This window comes from Cnephaeus nilssonii, assembly GCF_951640355.1.
Source record: "Cnephaeus nilssonii genome assembly, chromosome: 7".
NCBI classification, from domain to species: domain Eukaryota; kingdom Metazoa; phylum Chordata; class Mammalia; order Chiroptera; family Vespertilionidae; genus Cnephaeus; species Cnephaeus nilssonii.
The window spans coordinates 91,355,754-91,376,632 of NC_137078.1; the positions used below are offsets into that span (position 1 = coordinate 91,355,754).

General features: G+C 39.5%; 1 protein-coding gene across 24 annotated transcripts in view; it reads left to right on the forward strand.

Moving 5' to 3' along the window:
- Positions 1-14,386, forward strand: part of EIF4G3 (eukaryotic translation initiation factor 4 gamma 3) — a 286,670-nt gene extending 272,284 nt beyond the window's left edge. For all 24 annotated transcript variants that reach the window (XM_079776759.1, XM_079776755.1, XM_079776738.1 and 21 more), the window contains 5 exons: positions 1,302-1,400; positions 5,428-5,574; positions 6,851-6,935; positions 10,396-10,542; positions 13,966-14,386. In XM_079776759.1, coding sequence (XP_079632885.1) covers positions 1,302-1,400; positions 5,428-5,574; positions 6,851-6,935; positions 10,396-10,542; positions 13,966-14,147 — 660 coding nt within the window. In that variant the 3' untranslated portion in view covers positions 14,148-14,386. The remainder of the gene's footprint in view (positions 1-1,301; positions 1,401-5,427; positions 5,575-6,850; positions 6,936-10,395; positions 10,543-13,965) is intronic.
- The last annotated feature ends 6,493 nt before the right edge of the window (positions 14,387-20,879 follow it).

Consider the following 20,879-nt stretch of genomic DNA (forward strand, 5'->3'; position numbering starts at 1 on the left):
GTAGGTAATCTGATTACAAATAGGTGGTAAAAATGACTCTGCAGGATTGTAAATCTCTATCTTAAAGTTAAGTTTATTTTAATTTAATAAATACTATACAATTCTCTGCAAAGGTCTATGTTAGGATCTCAATCCACAAAGAATACTAAACCATCAAGGAATTTATAAACTGGAGAAGGAGACAGATGAGTCAAACCCAATAGTTTCAAAAGTGTGTCATTGCACTATTAGTGGTCTAATGGGTTTGGTTTGGGAAAGAGATATAGCACCACACAGGTGATGTAATGCCTGGGGTCAGATGTCAAAACAAAATAGAACTCAGGCATGAAAATTCTGGAATGATTTCTGACTTACTCAAACCAAAACTAAAAATATTGAGATGATAGTTTTTATTGTTTTATAGGCATTGATAAAAACAATTCAGTGTTTTATTTCTCCTTATAAAACTAGAGAAGTCTTTCTGTATTACATTTGTGTAATAGTTATTCATAGACAGGTATACTAAATAACCTGGACTCTAGTTCTAGTTGATTATCTATTGGTTAGTAATACACTTTGCTTGCAGGCACTAAAGTTTTTATTGAACCCTAATTGCAGAACAAAAAGTCCCTCCTTCTCTCCCATCTAGTTGACTTAGTCCTTATTTAAAACTCAAAATTCTTGTTAACTTTTTTTGTAAAAACTAAAATGAAATGCTCATAGAGCATAAACTCTGCAGTCAGGCAGCCTCAAAACCTGACGTTTTCCTTTATCGCTATGCCTTTATGCAAGCAGTGGACTTGCACCCCCTCATCAGTTTTCTAGCTGATCACAGCTCTTCTCTGTTTCTTGCATTCAACCTCTGCTTTTCCCTTGAAATACTTCTCATTCCTGGTTCAAGAGCAACAACTTTATTAGCCTTCTCATGTTAGGCAGCATAATTGTGATCTACTAGGAAGAGGAGTACCAGTGAGATTATTGAATGGCTTTAATAGCAGATGCTTATAGCAATATCTAGGAAAGAGAGTGTTGAATTTGTAAACTCTGTGTTTAATCACTTTTTTAATTCCAAGTACCAGCTTGCCAATCCTTATATTAGTCATCCAGTAAAATAAATGATTAAACCTTAAACAGCTAAATTTCAGTCATTCACCATTATATTTCCATCCTTTCAGACATCTCAGTTTCAATGCTTAGAGTCCTAAGAAATTAACTTCATATCAGCAAGGGAAAGTTTTTATTTTTTAGTCTTAACAGTTCTGCACTCTGTTTTTTTCTCTTGCCAATGTAAAAGTAAATGGATTTTGACTTCTCTGTTTCAGAGCCATAAGAAAGTGGGAGCCCTATGGAGGGAGGCTGACCTCAGCTGGAAGGACTTTTTACCAGAAGGGAAAGATGTACATAATTTTCTCTTGGAACAGGTAAGAACAAGACTTATTCCTTCCTGTTTGATAGTACATATTTTCAGCCCACAATTGGGAATATGTAATATGTATATGTGGAGAACCAGTTTAATTTATACACAAATTTTTAACTGCACAGGTGGTTGGTTTCCCTCACCCCCATGTTGTTCAAGGGCCAACCATAATAAGTCTATTTTATCTTATTATTATTATTTTTTTAATATATTTTATTGATTTTTTACAGAGAGGAAGAGAGAGGGATAGAGAGTTAGAAACATCGATCAGCTGCCTCCTGCACACTCCCCACTGGGGATGTGCCCGCAACCAAGGTACATGCCCTTGACCGGAATCGAACCTGGGACCCTTGAGTCCGCAGGCCGACGCTCTATCCACTGAGCCAAACCGGTTTCGGCTTATTATTATTTTTAAAATATATTTTTATTGATTTCAGAGAGGAAGGGAGAGGGAGAGAGATAGCGAAACATCACTGATGAGAGAGAATCATTGATCAGTGCCTCCTGCATGCCCCCTACTGGGAATCAAGCCTGCAACCCAGGCATGTGCCCTTGATTAGAATTGAACCCAGAACCCTTTAGTCCACAGGCCGACACTCTGTCCACTGAGCCAAACCAGCTAGGGCCATAGTAAGTCTGTTTTATAAAGGAAATGAAGATAATTTCATTAACATTCTAGTCATTTAAATTAGACCAAAATAGGAGTTACTGGCTGCCTGTAGAGTTAATGAATTAAAGACATCAATGACCACACACAAGAAGGAATGTAGTCCTTGTCTAAAAGTCATCAAACAGATGACTGCACCATCAGCAGTCCCTGGGGAAGGGAGAGAATGATATCCAGGGTTTCTACATTATAATATTCAAAATGTCTAGTTCTCAACAAAAAAATTATAAAGCATACAGAGAAACAGGAAAATATGGCTCATTCACAGGGATAAAAAAAGAAACTGACAGAAAGCATCCCTGAGGAAGCCCAAAACATTGTACTACTAGACAACAACTTTAACTGTTTTAAATATGCTCAAATTGCTGAAGAAAACCATGGAAAAAGAACTAAAGGAAAATGATGTATGAACAAGTTGGGAATATGGACAAAGAAGTAGAAATTATAAATAAGAACTAAACAAATTCTGGATCTGAAAAATTACAATATCTGAAGTAAAAACTAACTACAGTCATGCAACACTTAATGACATTTTGGTCAAAGCCAGACCACATATATGATAGTGGTCCCATCTATAATAATAAAAGGGTAATATGCTAATTAGACCGTGCGTCCTTCCAGACAAAGCCGCAGCAGGCGGGGGCCACGGCAGAGGCAGCAGAGGTCCCCAGCCGCAACGGGCAGGGCCGGGGCCAAGGCTCTTGCATGAAATTTCGTGCATCGGGCCTCTAGTAAGATTATAATGGAGCTGAAAAATTCTGGTTACTTAGTGACACTGCAGCAGTCATTGTAGAGCAAAAGTTGCAAAAATCAACAGTTTGTGACTGAGATGACAAGCAACTTTAACCTGGGTGTGGTTGCGGATGACATTGAAGCACTCCTAGAGGTGGCTCCCGAGGAATTAACTAACGAGGAGTTGTTGGTACTAGAACAGGAACACATAGCTGAAGAAGAGGCAAGAGAAAGGAAATTGCAGAAGAAAAAGAAGAACCTCCAAGAAAGTTCACCATGAAGGCTTTAGCAGAAGCATTTGCAGACCTCAACAAGCTCCTTGAAAAGTTTGACATCATGGACCCCAACACTGAAAGGTTTACATTTAATAAAGAGGAATGTGCATGGTGCATTATCTGCTTACAAGCAAATCTATGATAAATTTTTTTTAAAAAGCCCCAGCCAGTTTGGCTCAGTGGATAGAGCGTCGACCTGCAGACTGATTGGTCCCAGATTCGATTCTGGTCAAAGGCACATGCCCAGGTTGCGGGCTCGATCCTCAGGGTGGGGTGTGCAGGAGGCAGCCGGTCAATGATTCTCTCATCATTGATGTTTCTATCTTTCTCTCCCTTTCCCTTCCTCTCTGAAATCAATAAAAAAATATATTAAAGCCCTAACTGGTTTGGCTCAGTGGATAGAGCGTCAGCCTGTGGACTGAAGGGTCCCAGGTTCGATTCCAGTCAAGGGCATGTACCTTGGTTGCGGGCACATCCCCAGTAGGGGGTGTGCAGGAGGCAGCTGATCGATGTTTCTAACTCTATCCCTCTCCCTTCCTCTCCGTAAAAAATCAATGTTATATTTAAATATATATATATTAAAAAATAATAATAATAATAAAAAGAAACCAAGCAAACCACCATGGACATATTTTTGAAGAGTGACACCTCCCCAAGAAGAGCCTCAGTCAGCTCCTTCAGGAGATAATCCAGAAGTTGGCTTTGCTGTCGTAGGTGATGACAGCTCCATCCATTCCTGTTATTGCTCTTGGAGACCTTCCAGTGAGACAAAATGTGAAGGTGAAAAAGAGTGACATTGATAATCCTGACCCAATGTAGGCTTGGACTAATATGTTTGTGTTTTAGGTTTTAACAAGAAAAGTTAAAAAAGTTAAAAAAAAGTAGAAAAAGATTATAAGATAATGATATAAAGAAAATATTTTTGTACAGCTATACAATATGTTTGTATTTTAAGCTAAGTGTTAATATAAAAGAGTCAAAATGATTTGTTTGTTTGTTATTTAATGCTCACGTGAGGATATGTTTTTATTGGTCTCTAGAGGAAGAGGGTGAGAGAGAGAGAGAAACATTGATCAGTTGCCTTCGTGTGTGCCCCGATCAGGATGCTAATCCACAACCTTTTGGAGTATAGGATGATGCTCCAACCAACTGAGCCACCTGGTCAGGGCAAAAAAGTTTTTAAAAATTAAAGTTTACAAAATAAAAATGTTACAGTAAGCTAAGGTTTATTTATTATTGAAGAAAGAAAGGTATTTTTGTAAATTTAGTGTAGTCTAAGTGTAGAGTATTTATAAAGTTTACAGTAATGTACAGTAATTTGTAGACCTTCAAATTCACTCATTGACTCACCCACCCAGAGCAACTTTTGGCCCTGCAAGCTCCATTCATGATAAGTACATATAAGTGGATCTATGCAATTCAAACCTATATTGTTCAAGGACAACTGTATTGTACCTTTTCTATGTTTATATATACTTAGATACACAAATACCTACCACTGAGTTACAATGGCCTATAGTACAGAAACATGCTATACAGCTTGGTAGCCTAGAAGCAGTTGGCTTTACCATATAATCTAGGTTTGTAGTATTACCATCTAGGTTTGTGTAAGGTCACTCCATGATTCCACAGTGAAATTGCCTAATGACACATTTCTCAGAATGTGTCCCTGTTGTTAAGCAACACATTACTGTAAAAGGGTTCAACAACAGATTTGAGCAGGCAGAAGAAAAGCTCAGTGAACTTGAAAATAGGGCAATTGAAATTGCTCAGTCAGGAGATACTGATTTAGACTAATCTACTCCCATAAAAATTCATACTTAATTTTTGCAAAAGATACATTATTTTATTAATTGTTTTACTAATGAAGTTTCTGGTATTGTTCTATGAAACTGAATATCATTGAATTTTATAAATTAAAAAATCCCTGTATCAATATATGTTACTATAACTTAAATTTTTAAAATTATAATAACATATATTGGAAAATTAACTCACTAAACATATCAAAATGCTTTATAAGAAGAAATTGCTGACTTTGAGGAGCAGAAAGAAAAATTAATTTTAAAAAATTAACAAGGCCCTAAGGCCCTATGAGATACACTAAGAGCAAGACAAACCCAGAATGATTGGAAGTTGAGTGTACCCAGAGAGATTGTTCTAGGAGTTTTGTTTGTTTGCTTGTTTATAAGTAGAATCAGAAATACACAGTAGAAAAAAATGGAGAAATATTCAGAAGGATAGTGCTGATCATTTTGATCCCGTGTAAAATAGAAGATACCCCCACGACTTTGTTTTCCTCTCAGGGTGTTTATAACACTGAATTATATCAATGTGTTTAACATTTTATGTTTCAGAAGTTGGACTTTATAGAATCTGACAGTTCCTGTTCCTCCGAAGCACTTTCAAAGAAAGAACTCTCTGCTGAAGAGCTATATAATCGACTTGAGAAACTCATTATTGAGGAGAAAGCAAATGATGAACAGATCTTTGACTGGGTAGAGGTATAATGACTATGTCACCTTCCCTGAAAGCTCTGCCAGAAAGATTCCTGAGGGATCTCCTTAATTCACACATTACCCTTTCCCTTCATGGGAGTTTTTAACTTTAATGACGTTTATTTTTATTCTTACATGTATTTGTATTTTAAACAATAAGGCTGTTTTTCTATTTTTATAAGATTCATAGTTTTATAATGAGAGCTTTAATTTTTTCCTAGCCAATCGTTTTTAGCCTGACCCCTTCAGGGGAAAATACTAGACTGTGCTCCAGGGAACATGCCCATGCCATTCCCTTCCCTCTCTCCTTCCCACAGGCACGCATCCTCTAAACTCTTAAGGGACCCTGTGAGACTTGCAAGCAGGGGAGCGTTGGGCAGCAGCAACTCATTCCAGGCTAACCTCCTGACCTTGTCTCCAGGGCCCTCTTTTCCCCCTTTTCTCTGGCTTCCCAGTGAGCCAAAGCAGCCCACCCTAGAGCCTCCTGTTGCTTCTTCTATGCCCTTCCTTGTTTCACTGCCCTAAGTATATTTTGTTGTGGTCAAATTCTTGCTTGCTTTCTAAAAAGAAAGAAAATACCTGCCTAGGAGATGTCTTCTTTTGTTTGTCATTTTCTTTTGCTGCTCCTCTGGTTTAGGACAGTGTTTTATAGCAAGAAGATATTAAGAAAAATAAGATCTTAAGAGAAATAAACTAAAAAACAAATTGAGGGCCCATTTATTTAGCATATTTCTAAATATATTTTTTGCCATCCTTAGAAAAGAGTAACAATTTTGTCACCACCACCTGTAGGATTTGTTTGAGGCAATACTTGAGATTTATCTCTAAGTCAACATTAAAATTAAGGTAAAAAGCAAGGTTAGCACACCTAGGAAGAATTGCACACTACTGAAAAAAGTAGTCTTTAAAATACAATGTGGTGGTGGTATAGTTCTTTCGAATTTATAGATTTGGATAACATCTTAATATGGGTTATATTTTGAGGGAAAAATGTTTTTAAATCATTGCACTTCCAAATGTATATAGTACACAGCACTGTATAATGGAATGAGCAAAGGTAGGCAGTGACACCCCTGAAAATGAAATACTGCTACTTAGAACATTTTCAGACAGTACTGGCAGTAGCCTAAGTATTTTCCAGTGAATCAGAAGACTCATTTTTGCAAGAAGGTTGAGTGTGACCCCATCTGCCCTTAGTGCCAGACGGGACCTAGTTTAGGGGAATTAATTTCTCTGGTGTGTGTGGGTACCTTTAAACTGTTCCATTTACTTTTGATATCAGGCTAATCTAGATGAAAGCCAGATGAGTTCACCTACATTCCTTAGAGCTTTAATGACAGCCGTTTGTAAAGCAGCTATTATAATAGGTAAGTAACATTTCTAAAGGCAAAGTTTAACGTCTGAAATCTCCACTATGTCAAATACTGATGATTTGGCCTGAGTTTATATTGTCTTTAAAACTTGCCCTATATAGCTCAGTTTCTGTGCAGATGCATGCATTTCTGTCTACAATGCCTGGCTGTCTCAAGCAGGGGACAACTAGCTGCCCTGCCTGCAAAGAGCCCAGATCTGAGCAGCTTACTGCATGCCTTTGATTGTTGTATACTGTGTTGCATGTGGCTTTTCTAATTCACATTCAAACTTATGAATTTACTTTTCACTTCCAACACTCAAAGCCTCCTCCTTCTTCCTTTCAAGAGTTAAAATGAACGGATTGAGGATTTTTTTTTAATATATATTTTTATTGATTTCAGAGAGGAAGGGAGAGAGAGAGAAAAAAAAAACATCAGTAATGAGAGAAAATCATTGATTGGCTGCCTTCTGCACGCCCCAACTGGGGATTGAGCCTGCAACCCAGGTGTGTGCCCTGACCAGGAATTGAACCCTGACCTTCTAGTTCATATGTCACTGCTCAGCCACTTAGCCACACTGGCCAGGCCAGGTTGAATATTCTTAACCTATTAATATCAGTCAAGGACTAATCTCAACAGAAAAGCCATCTACACTAATAAAAGAGTAAGATGCAAATTGACTATACCTTCGAGATGCCCACCAGCCAATCAGGAGCGATTATGCAAATTAACCCAACAAAGATGGAGGGTTAATTTGCATACACAGGCGCTGAGCAGCCGGGGGCAGGGTGGGACGCAGGCATTCCACTCTGCCCCAGCTGTTTTGGGCCTCTGGACAGCGTGGAAAGGCGGAAAGGCGGCTCAGGGCCGGAGCAAAAAGGCGGAGCGAAGGCGGTGCAGGCAGCCAGGGGAAGGAAGGCCCATTCTTGCATGAATCTTCGTGCATCAGGCCTCTAGTTTCATATAACTACATATATGAGGAAATAGATACCAGTTGCTGCTTCTGTTTTATGTTTACTCTATATAAGCCAATTTCATTGAATGTTGATGAATTTCATAGATGGATAGGGTAAGGATTGGTAGAAATCCTAAATATTCCAAGATGCCTGTAATATTTAACAGTATTTAACAAGATCATCCTCTTAGCCTCAGATAAAAATCCACATTTGTATCACTGAAAGAGGAAAACAAAATTCAACTCCAAAGTTTTTCTGAATTTTAGGTTTCTCTTTATCATTTTGGAAGACAGCTTCAGGATTCTAATTTAAGATTTTCTGTCAATTAATGTTTTTTCAATGTTCTTTAACGAATAAACAACAAGCTAAATAGAAAGTCTTGATTAAAAAATTTTAAATAATTTACATTATCTATGGAAATAAGACTTTGGCACTATAAAATCAGTTGGAAAATATAAAAGCTGCTTTTAAAAACAATATTGTGTCCTTGTGCCAACTCAGAGGAAATAAAGCCTATGCTTCTTGGCTCTGGGGATGCGTTCCTCAGCCCTTGTATTGTGCCTTCCCCCGAAAGGCCCAGGTCAGATACGTTGTCTGCCACTGTCACAGTTAGTCCTGACCCTCCTATAATCATACCTAATAAAAGAGTAATATGCAAATTGACCACACCTTCGCTATGCCAAAGCCACACCCACCAGCCAATCAGGGTGAGTATGCAAATTAACCCAACCAAGATGGCGGTTAATTTGCATACATACCTGGGTCCGGGGAACCTCCTCAGCACCCAGGTCACTCCCAGCCAGCCATCAGGCAGAGGCTTTAGGCTTGGGAAGGGACCAAGTCTGCGATCGGAGGTGCGGGTAGGAAACCCCTTCCCAAGCCTAAACCTGGGGCGGAGGATTTAGGCTTGGGAAGGGGCCCAGCCTGCAATCGGAGGTTCTGGGTTGGGGGAACTCCTTCCAAAGCCTAAACCTAGGGCGGAGGCTTTAGGCTTGGAAAGGGGCCAAGCCTGCGATCAGAGGTGCGGGGTGGAGGGGTAGGACCATCACTCTGCTACACCCACAAGCCACGCCCACCAGCCAATCAGAGCGAGTATGCAAATTAACCCCAACCAAGATGGCTGTGGCCACGGAGCGAACAGGAGGGAGGCTTCGGTTTCCCTGGCAATGGAGGAAGCCAAGCTTTCCACACACCCTGGCGGGCCCAGGCCTCCACTCAAGGGTACAAAGTTTCAATTATAGAAGGTAAATAAATTCCAACAGAAATGGCGGCAGCCACGGAGCTGGAAGAGCAGGAGGCTAGGGTTGCCCCGGGCGATGGAGGAAGCCAAGCTTCTGCAGCCCTGGCCGGCCTAGGCCTCCACTCCAGGCTACAAACTTTCAATTATAGAAGGTAAATAAATTCCAGATACCAGGGCCTCCACTTGGGTCGCCAGGGGGCGTGGCCAGCCTGAAAACCACCACAGGCCCCTTGCCCAGGCCGCCCCACGCCCCAAGGGAACCCCCTTGCCCTGATCTGGGACACCCTTCAGGGCAAACCAGCTGCCCCCACCCATGCACCAGGCTTCTATCCTATCTAATAAGAGTAATATGCAGATTGACCATCACTCCAACACACAAGATGGCTTCCCCCATGTGGTCAAAGATCCTGCCCCCATGTGGACAGAAGATGGCCACCACAAGATGGCCAGCAGGGGAGGGCAGTTGGGAGGGACCAGGCCTGCAAGGGAGGGCAGTTGGGAGGCACCAGGCCTGCAAGGGAGGGCAGTTGAGAGGGACCAGGCCTGTAAGAGAGGGCAGTTGGGAGCGATCAACCCTGCAGGGGAGGGCAGTTAGGGGTGACCAGGCCATCAGAGGAGGGAAGTTGGGGGCAAACAAAACAGGCTGGCAGGGGAGCAGTTAGACATCAATCAAGCTGGCATGGGAGTGGTTAGGGGGTTATCAGGCTGGTAGGCAGAAACGGTTAGGGGCAATCAGGAAGGCAGGCAGGCAAGCAGTTGGGAGCCAGCAGTCCTGGATTGTGAGTGGGATTCCAGATTGGAGAGGGTGCAGGCTGGGCTGAGGGACACGCACCGCACCCCCCTTGCCCACCCCCACCCCCCGGGCACAAATTTCGTGCACCGGGCCTCTAGTTAATAATAAAGCAGTTCTAATTCTTTTACTCTTCTGAAAAGATTTACATGAACTGTCAATCTAATTTCCTTTCTAATGTTTGTTTCTAGTTTGGAAAGTCATAAAACCACTGTACCTGTTTGATTGTGATTAAAGATAAAGAATTGGGTACACAACTGTTGAAGGAACCCAGGACTCAGAATACATCACCCCTCCATGTTCTTTTATTATTTCGGAAAGAATGTCCCATTAAGAATTTCAGAACATTTTGAATTTCAAAATTTTAGCCTTGGACCTTCTTGCTTCCTCTTTTCTTATAGAGTCATATGTGTCTTAATGGCTCAGAAATTGAAAATGACTGTGTGTTAATTCCTTAAATGTAATGCTTAGTTCTTCTATCACCTCTAGCTGACTGTTCCACCTTCCGAGTGGACACTGCTGTGATCAAGCAGAGAGTGCCGATCTTACTCAAGTACCTAGACTCGGATACAGAGAAGGAACTGCAAGCACTTTATGCACTACAAGCATCAATAGTCAAGCTTGATCAACCTGCCAGTAAGTTTATGTCTTGCTACAATTAACCCAACCAGTGGGTGAGCTTTAACCAGGCCAAGACTTTAGTGATGGTATGATGGGTTTGAACAGGGATAATAGAGGAATTCCTGGTAACAAAACTCAGATAACCAACAATTTTATTTTATTTTTTTAAAATATATTTTATTGATTTTTTTACCGAGAGGAAGGGAGAGGGATAGAGAGTTGGAAACATCGATCAGCTGCCTCCTGCACACCTCCCACTGGGGATGTGCCTGCAACCAAGGTACATGCCCTTGACCGAAATCGAACCTGGAACCTTCCAGTCCGCAGGCCGACGCTCTCTCCACTGAGCCAAACTGGTTAGGTGATAACCAACAATTTTAATGAACCTACATTTTTTATGTACTTTCATGAGAAAATAATAACTAGTTTAAATTAGATATTTCATCCTCACTCTTGAGAGGTGTAATAAATTTTTCTGCAATGATGGAAATATATCTGTGTCTTTCATTGTGGCAATCATGAGCCACTTGTCAGTTGAGCACTTGAATGTGGCTATTGTGGCTAAGGAACTAAATTTAAAATTTTTTTAAATATCTTTTTATTGATTTCAGAGAGGGAGAGGGAGAGAGAGATAGAAACATCAATGATGAGAGAGAATCATTGACTGGCTGCCTCCTGCATGCCCCCTACTGGGGATCGAACCCCGGACCTTTCAGTCCACAGGATGACGCTCTATCCACTGAGCCATACTGGCTAGGGCTTAAATTTTAAATTTTATATAAATGTAAATAGCCACTGTGGTTAGTGGCTACCCTATTGGACGATTCAGGGCTAGGGCATCTCCATATTAGCATGCATATTATATAAGTTTCACTTTTTTTGACACAGATCTTCTTTTTATATATATATTTTTATTGATTTCAGAGAGGAAGAGAGAGAAACATCAATGATGAGAGAGAATCACTGATTGGCTGCCTCCTGCATGCCTCCTACTGGGGATCAAGCCCACAACCTGGCACATGCCCTTGACCGGAATTGAACCTGGGACCCTTCATTCCGCTGAGCCAAGCTGGCTAGGGCGACACAGGTCTTAATAATGAAAGAGAATGATACTCTTCAGAATCCTCAGAATCCTGCAAAGTCATTAAGGCATTTTAGACTAGTTTTCAGTTAAGGGTTATGATTAATTCTGGCTAATCAGACAAATAAGGTAATCTGACATCTAAGACTTGGTGATATTGGTAAGTTAACTGAATTGTATTAAAGCTTGAAAATTTAGTTGAAACTTGTGAAAGTAGATATTATGTGGCTATTGATCTTTGGCACTTCCTTAGGTTATAGCTTTTGCAAAGTGTTCCTTTGCTAGTGCTGATGAATCCTTCTAGGACAGAGATTTTCAACTGGTGTGCAGAAAGAATTTTGTTGTTGTTAATCCTCACCCGAGGATATTTTTTTCATTGATTGCTAGTGAGAGTGGAAGGGGGAGAGAGATCGATGGGTTCCTCACACACCGTGACCTGACTGGGGCTGCGGGTCGAACCTGCAACCCAGTTACTCACCCTTGACCGGGAATCAAACCCGTGACCCTTTGGTGAGAGGGCCAGCACTATCTAACCACTGAGTAAAACCAGCCAGGGCAGTGCTAGAATTTTGTACAATATTCAATTCCTAACTATTTAGTCAGGGACATTGACCTCTTCCCCTTAGATTGTCAAATTAAAAAATGACAACCGCCAACACAATAGCCGTCTGGTGTGAATGAATCAAAATTATACCTTTTTTTTGTCAAGTCAGTAAAAAATACTTTTTTTAGTAATTACTTTATGTGTGCCATAAGATGAAAAATTTTGAAAATCACTGTTCTAGGAGATAAAGGAGAAGATTGAAACAAATCATTCTCAGGGTATAACTGGAGAGACATCTAAGTGTGAATAAGAGAATGAATCTACTTTGTTTTCTCTCTCTCCAGACCCTTGAAAGGTTGTTTAACATATGGCTTTTTTTTTCTTATTATAGATGAGGACACTAACTTTTTAAGAGATGGTTATAAATAGATGAAATTGATTACCAACTTTAATAATCCCCGGAGAGATGTTTAATTCTAGACTTACCAACAACATAATCAGCCACTTGCTTCCATTTCCCCATAGACCAACTGGGATTTAGAGAAAGAAGTGATTTCAATATTAGTTGGACTAATAAAATTACAAAATAAATCTAAAGAGAAATTTTAATATAACTCATTCTAAGCCTAATATTTAGTAGCAATTATTGCTTATTCCATTGCATCCCTCCATTAATATGAATGATTAGCAAGCTAACGTTAAATGAATTTTAAGAGCCTGCAAAGAAGGAATTTTTTTTCAAGGATATATAAGACCCTCTGTTGGGTTTTATATTCTTACCAACTTTCTCCCTTTTTTGAACAATAATATAAATTAAGTTTCCATTGTGAGAGCAAAACAGAGAATTAATATTGACCAGATTATCTGAGCATTGAAAACAGTTGACAGATAAGAAAGTTTTTACCCAGGTTTTTCATGTAAATTATTACTTTTCATTTTGAAAATAATATTAGAAGGGGGGAAGGACATCCTGCCTTTTCCTCCCAAATACTGTAAAAATAATATATTGTTATTGTAAAATTTCAAATAATAGAGAAATGTATAAAAATTTTTTTTAAGTTTTATTATTATTTTAACCCTCACCCTAGGTTATATTTGAGAGAGAGAGAACATTGATGTGAGAGAGAAACATCAATCAGTTGCCTCTCACACCCACTTCTACCTGGGATCGAGCCCACAACCTAGTTATGTGCCCTGACAGGGAATTGAACCAGTGACCTTTCAGTGCACGGGACAATGTTCCAACCAACTGAGCCACCAAGCCAGGGCTAAAAAAAAATTATTTTCTATTTAATTTTTAAAGTGCTTAAGTTGACAACTACATAACATTAAACAGCTCAGCTCTGGCTGCTCTGGCTCAGTGTATAGAGCATCGGCCTGCGGACTGAAGGGTCCTGGGTTTTCCAGTGAGGGGCACATGCCTGTGTTGCAGGCTCAATCCCTAGTGTGGGGCATGCAGGAGGCAGCCACTCAGTGATTCACTCTCATCCTAATGTTTCTCTCTCTCTCTTTCCCTTCCTTTCTGGAATCAATAAAAATATATTTAATTTAAAAAAAAACAGCTCAGCATTATCAGAAAATAGTTCAAATTGAAAACAACAGGAATAAGAAATAATTTAGACTACTTGCATCTTCTTTTCCTATTCTTTAGACAGTTGTTCTGCTATTTATACTATCGAGAGGGAGTATAATGAATTGTCATGGATGCTCTTTTCTTGGGGAATTAATGTGCATTCATTCATTACTTGGAAATATAATCTTTCCTTCACAACTAAACTGCCCCAAAACAGATGTTTATTTCACTTCCTTACAGATTTGCTACGGATGTTTTTTGACTGCCTGTATGACGAAGAGGTAATCTCCGAGGATGCCTTCTACAAATGGGAAAGTAGCAAGGACCCCGCAGAGCAAAATGGGAAGGGTGTGGCCCTCAAATCTGTCACAGCATTCTTCACGTGGCTCCGGGAAGCAGAAGAGGAATCGGAGGATAACTAAAACTTCAAATACACACGAAACAAAAGAAACAATTTAAGTATTTTTTTAACAAGTTTCACGTCTTCGCCAATCACAGTGCAGCAAGGCCAATTCTCGCAGAAACCCCCACGTGTGCACGAGTGGGAGAGGGGAAAGAGAAAAAAGGTGATCATGGAGGAAAAAGGTACTGGAAAAAAGTAAACTTCAACCTGAGGGCGGGAGCACTAAAACCAAAATACATGTATTATTTATAGAAAATATTTTCTGTTATAATCTTTTCTTTTTAAACGAGGACTCATACTTTTAAAAAACACATCTGTTTAGCAAAAAAAAAGTTGAGAACTTTTAATTTATTTTAAGGACTGCAAATGCCAGTGTAATTTTTTAATTTGCAGTTTCTGTAAACAACTTGTATAATAGAAAAGCAGAGAAATAAATTTCCCTCCCCTTCAGACGCACCTCACGTTTGTTTTAACGCAGAGTAGTTAGTCCAGATTTAAGAAGGTTTGGGGTGAACAAGGTAAGAAAGATTTTTTTTTAATTTTTATTTTATTTTATTTTTTGGTATCAAATCTTTCTGCCTGCCTCTCAGCTTGCTTCAGAAAAAAAAAATCACAATAGTAATCAAAACATACATAACCTTGGAACAGAAGGAAAATGCTGTGGACCAGAGAACTCCAGGAATTGTTTAAAAAAAAAAAAAGTGCTACCCTTGGAAAAGTACTCTTAATACTTTTGAAATCTTTAGAGCAACTATAAGGCTTGTAAATACATAGAACAAATATTTAAAAAAACAAAAAGAAATTGACTCAATACTATTTCTTTTCACTTTCAAAATATAAAGAACAAAATAAAGGCAAACATTGCAAGTTTAAAAGAAAGTAAACTGACTTCTCCTTTTGACAGCTGCTGCATGTGTGCCCATGTGGGAGGTGCTGTTTGTTGTCTAATCCAGATCACTCCTGGGAGAGGAGAGGGGTCGGGGGGAAGACTGACAGAGTGTGTGTCTACGTTGGGAAATGCAAGCTGCTTTGGGTAAGGAGGGCATTTGTGGGAGAGCCCCTCTGGAAGTCCAGGGAAGCTTCTTTCCAACACCAACTAGAAATGCCTTCTGGGTGGGAGCAAACCTAAGGGCAATTTTTAAGTAACTAAGTGTTCCACTATATGAATTGGGACTAGGAACACTAGGTCACTTTGAGACTCCCACTACTGATTTTTAAATCATCAATTGCCTCCAAAGATGTCTTCTAAAGAACGAAAGAAACCAGAGCTAAATTACACTTTTTAAAAAGTGGGCATGGGTTTTAAAAACAAACCAATCCCATGTGTGAAAATCACATTGTTTCCCCAACTTCATCTTGACTCAAGCCATTCTGGTGAGTATAAAACCCAACTGTGGTTTGGGCTTCTCTTTCTCCTACAGATATTGGCGTGCTGTGCTTTTTGTTTGTTTGTTTGTTTTCTTCTTTCATGAAGCTGTAGTCTCTATAGATGGTTTTCCATCTCCATTGTTTATAGGCCATCACTCTACAAAATGTATTTATGAAGGAAGACAGGCTGCTCCCAAATAAACAGTCTCTGTATTTTGTATCTGGATAACCAAAGAGTTCTGGCTTTCATCTCTGAAGAAATAGTCACATTAAGAGACTTGGCAAGATTTGTGAAGTATAAGAACAAAATTTTCCATAGCAATAACACGTCTTCTTCAGAGTATAGTTGAACACAATACAGGATTCCCACTACATGAGCCCACAGAGCCCATTCCTCCGTCACAGAAAGCTGTTCTCAAAGAACCAAGCACGGAAAGTCTTATGGCAGCATCTGTCATGAAACATATGTCCTGAAAAGCCATTTGGGGGTCTGGCTGTGGGCTCTTCCCGGGATTCCTCAGTTGGAAAAAGCAACCTGATTCTCTGATGTGCTGAGTTATAACAGCTGCCAGATTCAAAGTGCACAGGGTTCCAATCCAGGAATCTCTTAAGTCAGTGGTCGGCAAACTCATTAGTCAACAGAGCCAAAAATCAACAGTACGATTGAAATTTCTTTTGAGAGCCAAATTTTTTAAACTTAAACTTCTTCTAACGCCTCTTCTTCAAAATAGACTCACCCAGGCCGTGGTATTTTGTGGAAGAGCCACACTCAAGGGGCCAAAGAGCTGCATGTGGCTCGAGAGCCTCAGTTTGCTAACCACAGTCTTAAGTGATGTAGGGGTTTTTTTTGTTTTGTTTTTAATATATTTTATTGATTTTTTTACAGAGAGGAAGGGATAGGGATAGAGAGTTAGAAACATCGATGAGAGGGAAACATCCATCAGCTACCTCCTGCAACACCCCCTACTGGGGATGTACCCGCAACCAAGGTACATGCCCTTGACCAGAATCGAACCTGGGACCCTTCAGTCTGCAGGCCAACGCTCTGTCCACTGAGCCAGACCAGTCAGGGCAAGGATATCTTTTTTATCTTGTTAACTATTGTGGACTTCGCACTCTCTTCCATTTGGTTCAATATTACCATTAATATAATGGAAATCAGTGGCTATTGTTTGCAGGGGGCTGGCCAGGAAGGACTTTCAGGTGGTAGTGATTGCCTGTTCATCAGTATTTTTTTTAAATATATTTTTACTTCAGAGAGGAAGGGAGAGGGAGAAAGAGATAGAAACATCAATGATGAAAGGGAATCATTGATCAGCTGCCTCCTGCATGCCCCACACTGGTGATCGATCCCACAACCCAGACATGTGCCCTCACTTGGAATCGAACTGACCTCCTGATTCACAACGCTCAAAGCCACACCGGCCAGGCTTCATCAGTATTTTAGATGCAGACATGCGTAAGGAATGGAGGATAAAAGAAATATTTTTAGATCAAGATCCCAGGGTTGAAAAAAGCTTCAGAAATAAATACCTATAGTACAATAACAGAAATAATGTTTAAAATATCAGCTATTGCATGAAGTGTAATGACACTACAAACTTACTATTGGCTATCTTTTTGCTTCATACATAGAATGTTAAAATTACATATCAACTAATATCAACTATTAATATCAACTGAACTGCAAAACATTGTCATGGTTCTTAACCTCTTCACAGTCATCTTGGGTTATGGCTTTGGGGTAGAAAACAGGGTTTGGGAGGTTTTGGTTTAAAGTAATAGGTGACATGGCCAGCATTGACATGCCTGTACTTCAAGCTATCACAAAAGCTTTCACCCATTGGAACTTTGAGAACAGGTTCATTAATTAAGGCTTAGTCCATTAATCAAATGCTTTGCTTTATGCCTGTATTCAAACCAGTTAATTACAGCTATTCAGTAAATTACATGAGAGTTTTTCCTTTCCTAGCAAACGAACATGATGCCAGTTTTTTAAATAAACTCATTTGAGATACTTGCATAGACCAATAAGCCAGTTCGCAGATGCATCATGAACTTGGTTTATTCATTAAATATTTACTGAGCATCTAGTCTGTACCAAATGGGAATATAACTGAACAAACCATCTCTGCTTTCAAAGCTCAGATTCTTCATACAGAAAACAGCCAGAGGTTCACACGCTGCCTCAGCATCGTGTCCCACTGTGTGCCCCTTGTTACTCCAACAGATCTTTTATCTGTTTTTTGTTTTATTTTTTTTTATTTTTATATTTCAAAATGCATTCTAGATTATTTGCCGCAATTAAATCTTCCAAACAGGTTATCATTCTGGGGATTTTAATACATATTTTTTGTTTCAAACGGCTCCATTCAAATTAAAAGGATTCTAAGGTAGAAAAAAATAGTCCTTGACTTTTGGACCTGATTCTGTGTTTTTATTACTCAAGTTTTGGGACCCACGTTTTCCATTTTGACCATGCCATTGCCACTATGTGCTCCTGAGGTCCCCAGTTTGTAGAGAGGAACGTTTTGCATTGCTTTTCTGTTTGTTTACATTGCTTTTTTCCTGTTGGGATAAGGTTCACATACCAGCAAATTCATTCTTGTAGAGTGAATTTTAGTATATCCACCGTTGTGCAGCCATCACCACTATGTAATTTCAGAACATTTTTATCATGCCAAAAAGAAAACCCATACCCGTTAGCAGTCTCTTATTCTCTACTTCTCCTCAGCCTCCTGGGAACCACTAATCTACTTTTTGTTTCCATGGGTCTGTGTAAATGAAATAATACATTGCATTGCTTTTTGTTTTGACCTCCAATACACTGAATGGCCAGATTATTATGATCTCTGAACGCGTAATAATCTGGCCACTCAGTGTAGACTGACCACAGAGTTGGGATTTTAAAATAAGGTTTTTCCATGTATAAGAACTGCATTGTGGGTAGTTAGAAAGAAGCAGAGGACTTACTAGCCAGAGGCTGGGGACCACTATCTCCTGGTCCCTTGACATATCAAGATTTGCAAGCTTTCCCTTATACATAAGTACACTGAGTGGCCAGATTATTATGTGTTCAGATGTCATAATAATCTGGCCACTCAGTGTATTTAACAAATGATCAAACCCCACATATTTGCAACATCAAGGACCTGATAGCTGGGGTAGACCCTGATTTTCTGTCTTTGATTTAATTTTTGTTCTTCAAATGTAACTTCTTTTGATATAATGGCAATATGTTTACAACCATCAACTAATTCTGAACACGTTCCTGAGAATTCGTGTGTTTTTTATTTGTCACCTCGTGGACTTGATGTATATGACCTGGGGTGTCTGACATCCTAGCACTGGTATCTAGGGCATGTCATTTTGACCTCTCCTTTATTGCTACCTGAGTAGTCTTCCTTGGGAATAGAATTCCTGCGTTAATTAGGCCACTAGAGTGTACCCTAGAAAAGTTCAGATGTTGTTTGGCTTGGAGTCTGAGGTTGTATATGTCCTTTTCATTGAGGCAATTTTGGACATGGTATTTATTGTGCAGCTTGAGGCTGCCTAGTTGTCATGAGAGTAAAATTGCTCAGTAAAGAATATAATGCCCAATAAAAAAATTTTTTATATATATATATATATTTTATTGATTTTTTAGAGAGGAAGAGAGAGAGATAGAGAGTTAGAAACATCGATGAGAGAGAAACATCGATCAGCTGCCTCTTGCACACCCCCTACTGGGGATGTGCCCGTAACCAAGGTACATGCCCTTGACCGGAATCGAACCTGGGACCCTTGAGTCAGCAGGCCGACGCTCTATCCACTGAGCCAAACCGGTTTCGGCCCAATAAAAAAATTTAAAAAAAGAATAAAAATGCCTTGAGACAACGGTTAGTCCCAGTTCACTAGTCTTACAAAGATCACTTTTCCTATTCAAGAAGCTTGAGCTATAGATCTCCATATCTTTCAATAGTTTAGGGAAAGAGATTCTTATGTACTGGCTTCAAGTATCACTTGTACCCAGAGGGGAAAATGATAATCTATTAGTGTTTGAACTACCAAAAAAAAGACATTGTATTGCCAAATCCTGAAATGATTTACACATCAAAGAAACAAGCTAAAGAGGATCATATGCCAAATGTTTTTAAATAAGTGTTTCATTTTGAAATAATTTTAGACTTGTAGAAATTTTTCAGAGAAAAGTATGGAGTTCCATATGCCCCTCTTCTAGTTTCCCCTGTTATCAGCATCTTACATTACCATCGGACATTTGTCAAAACTAGGAAACCAGCATTGCTACATTGCTATTATCTCCAGACTTTATTTGGGATTCACAAATGTCCTCTTTCTAGTCCTGGATGCAATCCAGGATGTCATCATGTATCCTTAGTGTCCTTAGCCTATGACTAGTTTTTTAATCTTTCTTGTTTGTCATGACATTGACAGTTTTGAGGAGTCCTGATTAGGTATTTTGTATAATGTCTCTCAATTTGGTTTGTTTTCTCATGATTAAAGTAGTAGTATGGTTTTGGGGTAGAAATACCCTATAAGTGCCTTAGCCAGTTTGGTTCAGTTGGATGTCATCCTGTGCACCATGAGGTCACCAGTTTGCTTCCCGATCAGGGCACATGCCTGGTTTTAGGCTCAAACCCCAGGAAGGGGGTGTGCAGGCAACAGCCCATTCATGTTTCTCTCTCATCAGTATTTCTCTCTCTCTTTCCCTCTCCCTTCCTCTCTCTAAAATCATTAAAAAAGAAATACCATATAAGTGAAGAGACCTTTCCATCTCATTATATCAGGAAGTCCATGGTACATCCATGACATCATTGGTGATGTTTAACCTTAAGCTGGTCTCCACTCTAAAGTTACTTTCCCCTCTTTCTTACTCTATTAGGAAGGTAGGAGTCAAGGAGAATTAAGCTCCACTTTCTTCCTGGAGTGGGACAATGTATAGTAGTATCCCATTATCTGTGGGGATATATTCCAAGATCCCCAATGGGTGCCTGAAACCAAGGGTACTACTGAACTCTATATATACAATTTTTTCCCTATACATACATACCTATGATAAACTTTAATTTATAAATTAGGCACAGTAAGAGATTAACATCAGTAACAATAAAATAGAAGAGTTGTAACAATATGGGTAATAAAAGTTATGTAAATGTGGTGGTCACTTGTTTCAGGAGATCCCTTGCTGAAGTCTTATAGACTTAATGCTTTCTGATCCAACACGTTGCTGTCAATCAGAACACATTTTTTGTTCATGTCTTCCACCCACAAATGTCATGCCTTTTGCATCTTATGTGAGCTCTTACCATGCATTGTGGCTGTAACTTTTGCAGTTTGAGGTGCAACAGCAAAGCTATCATGAATTTCTTTTTCCCTCTGCACA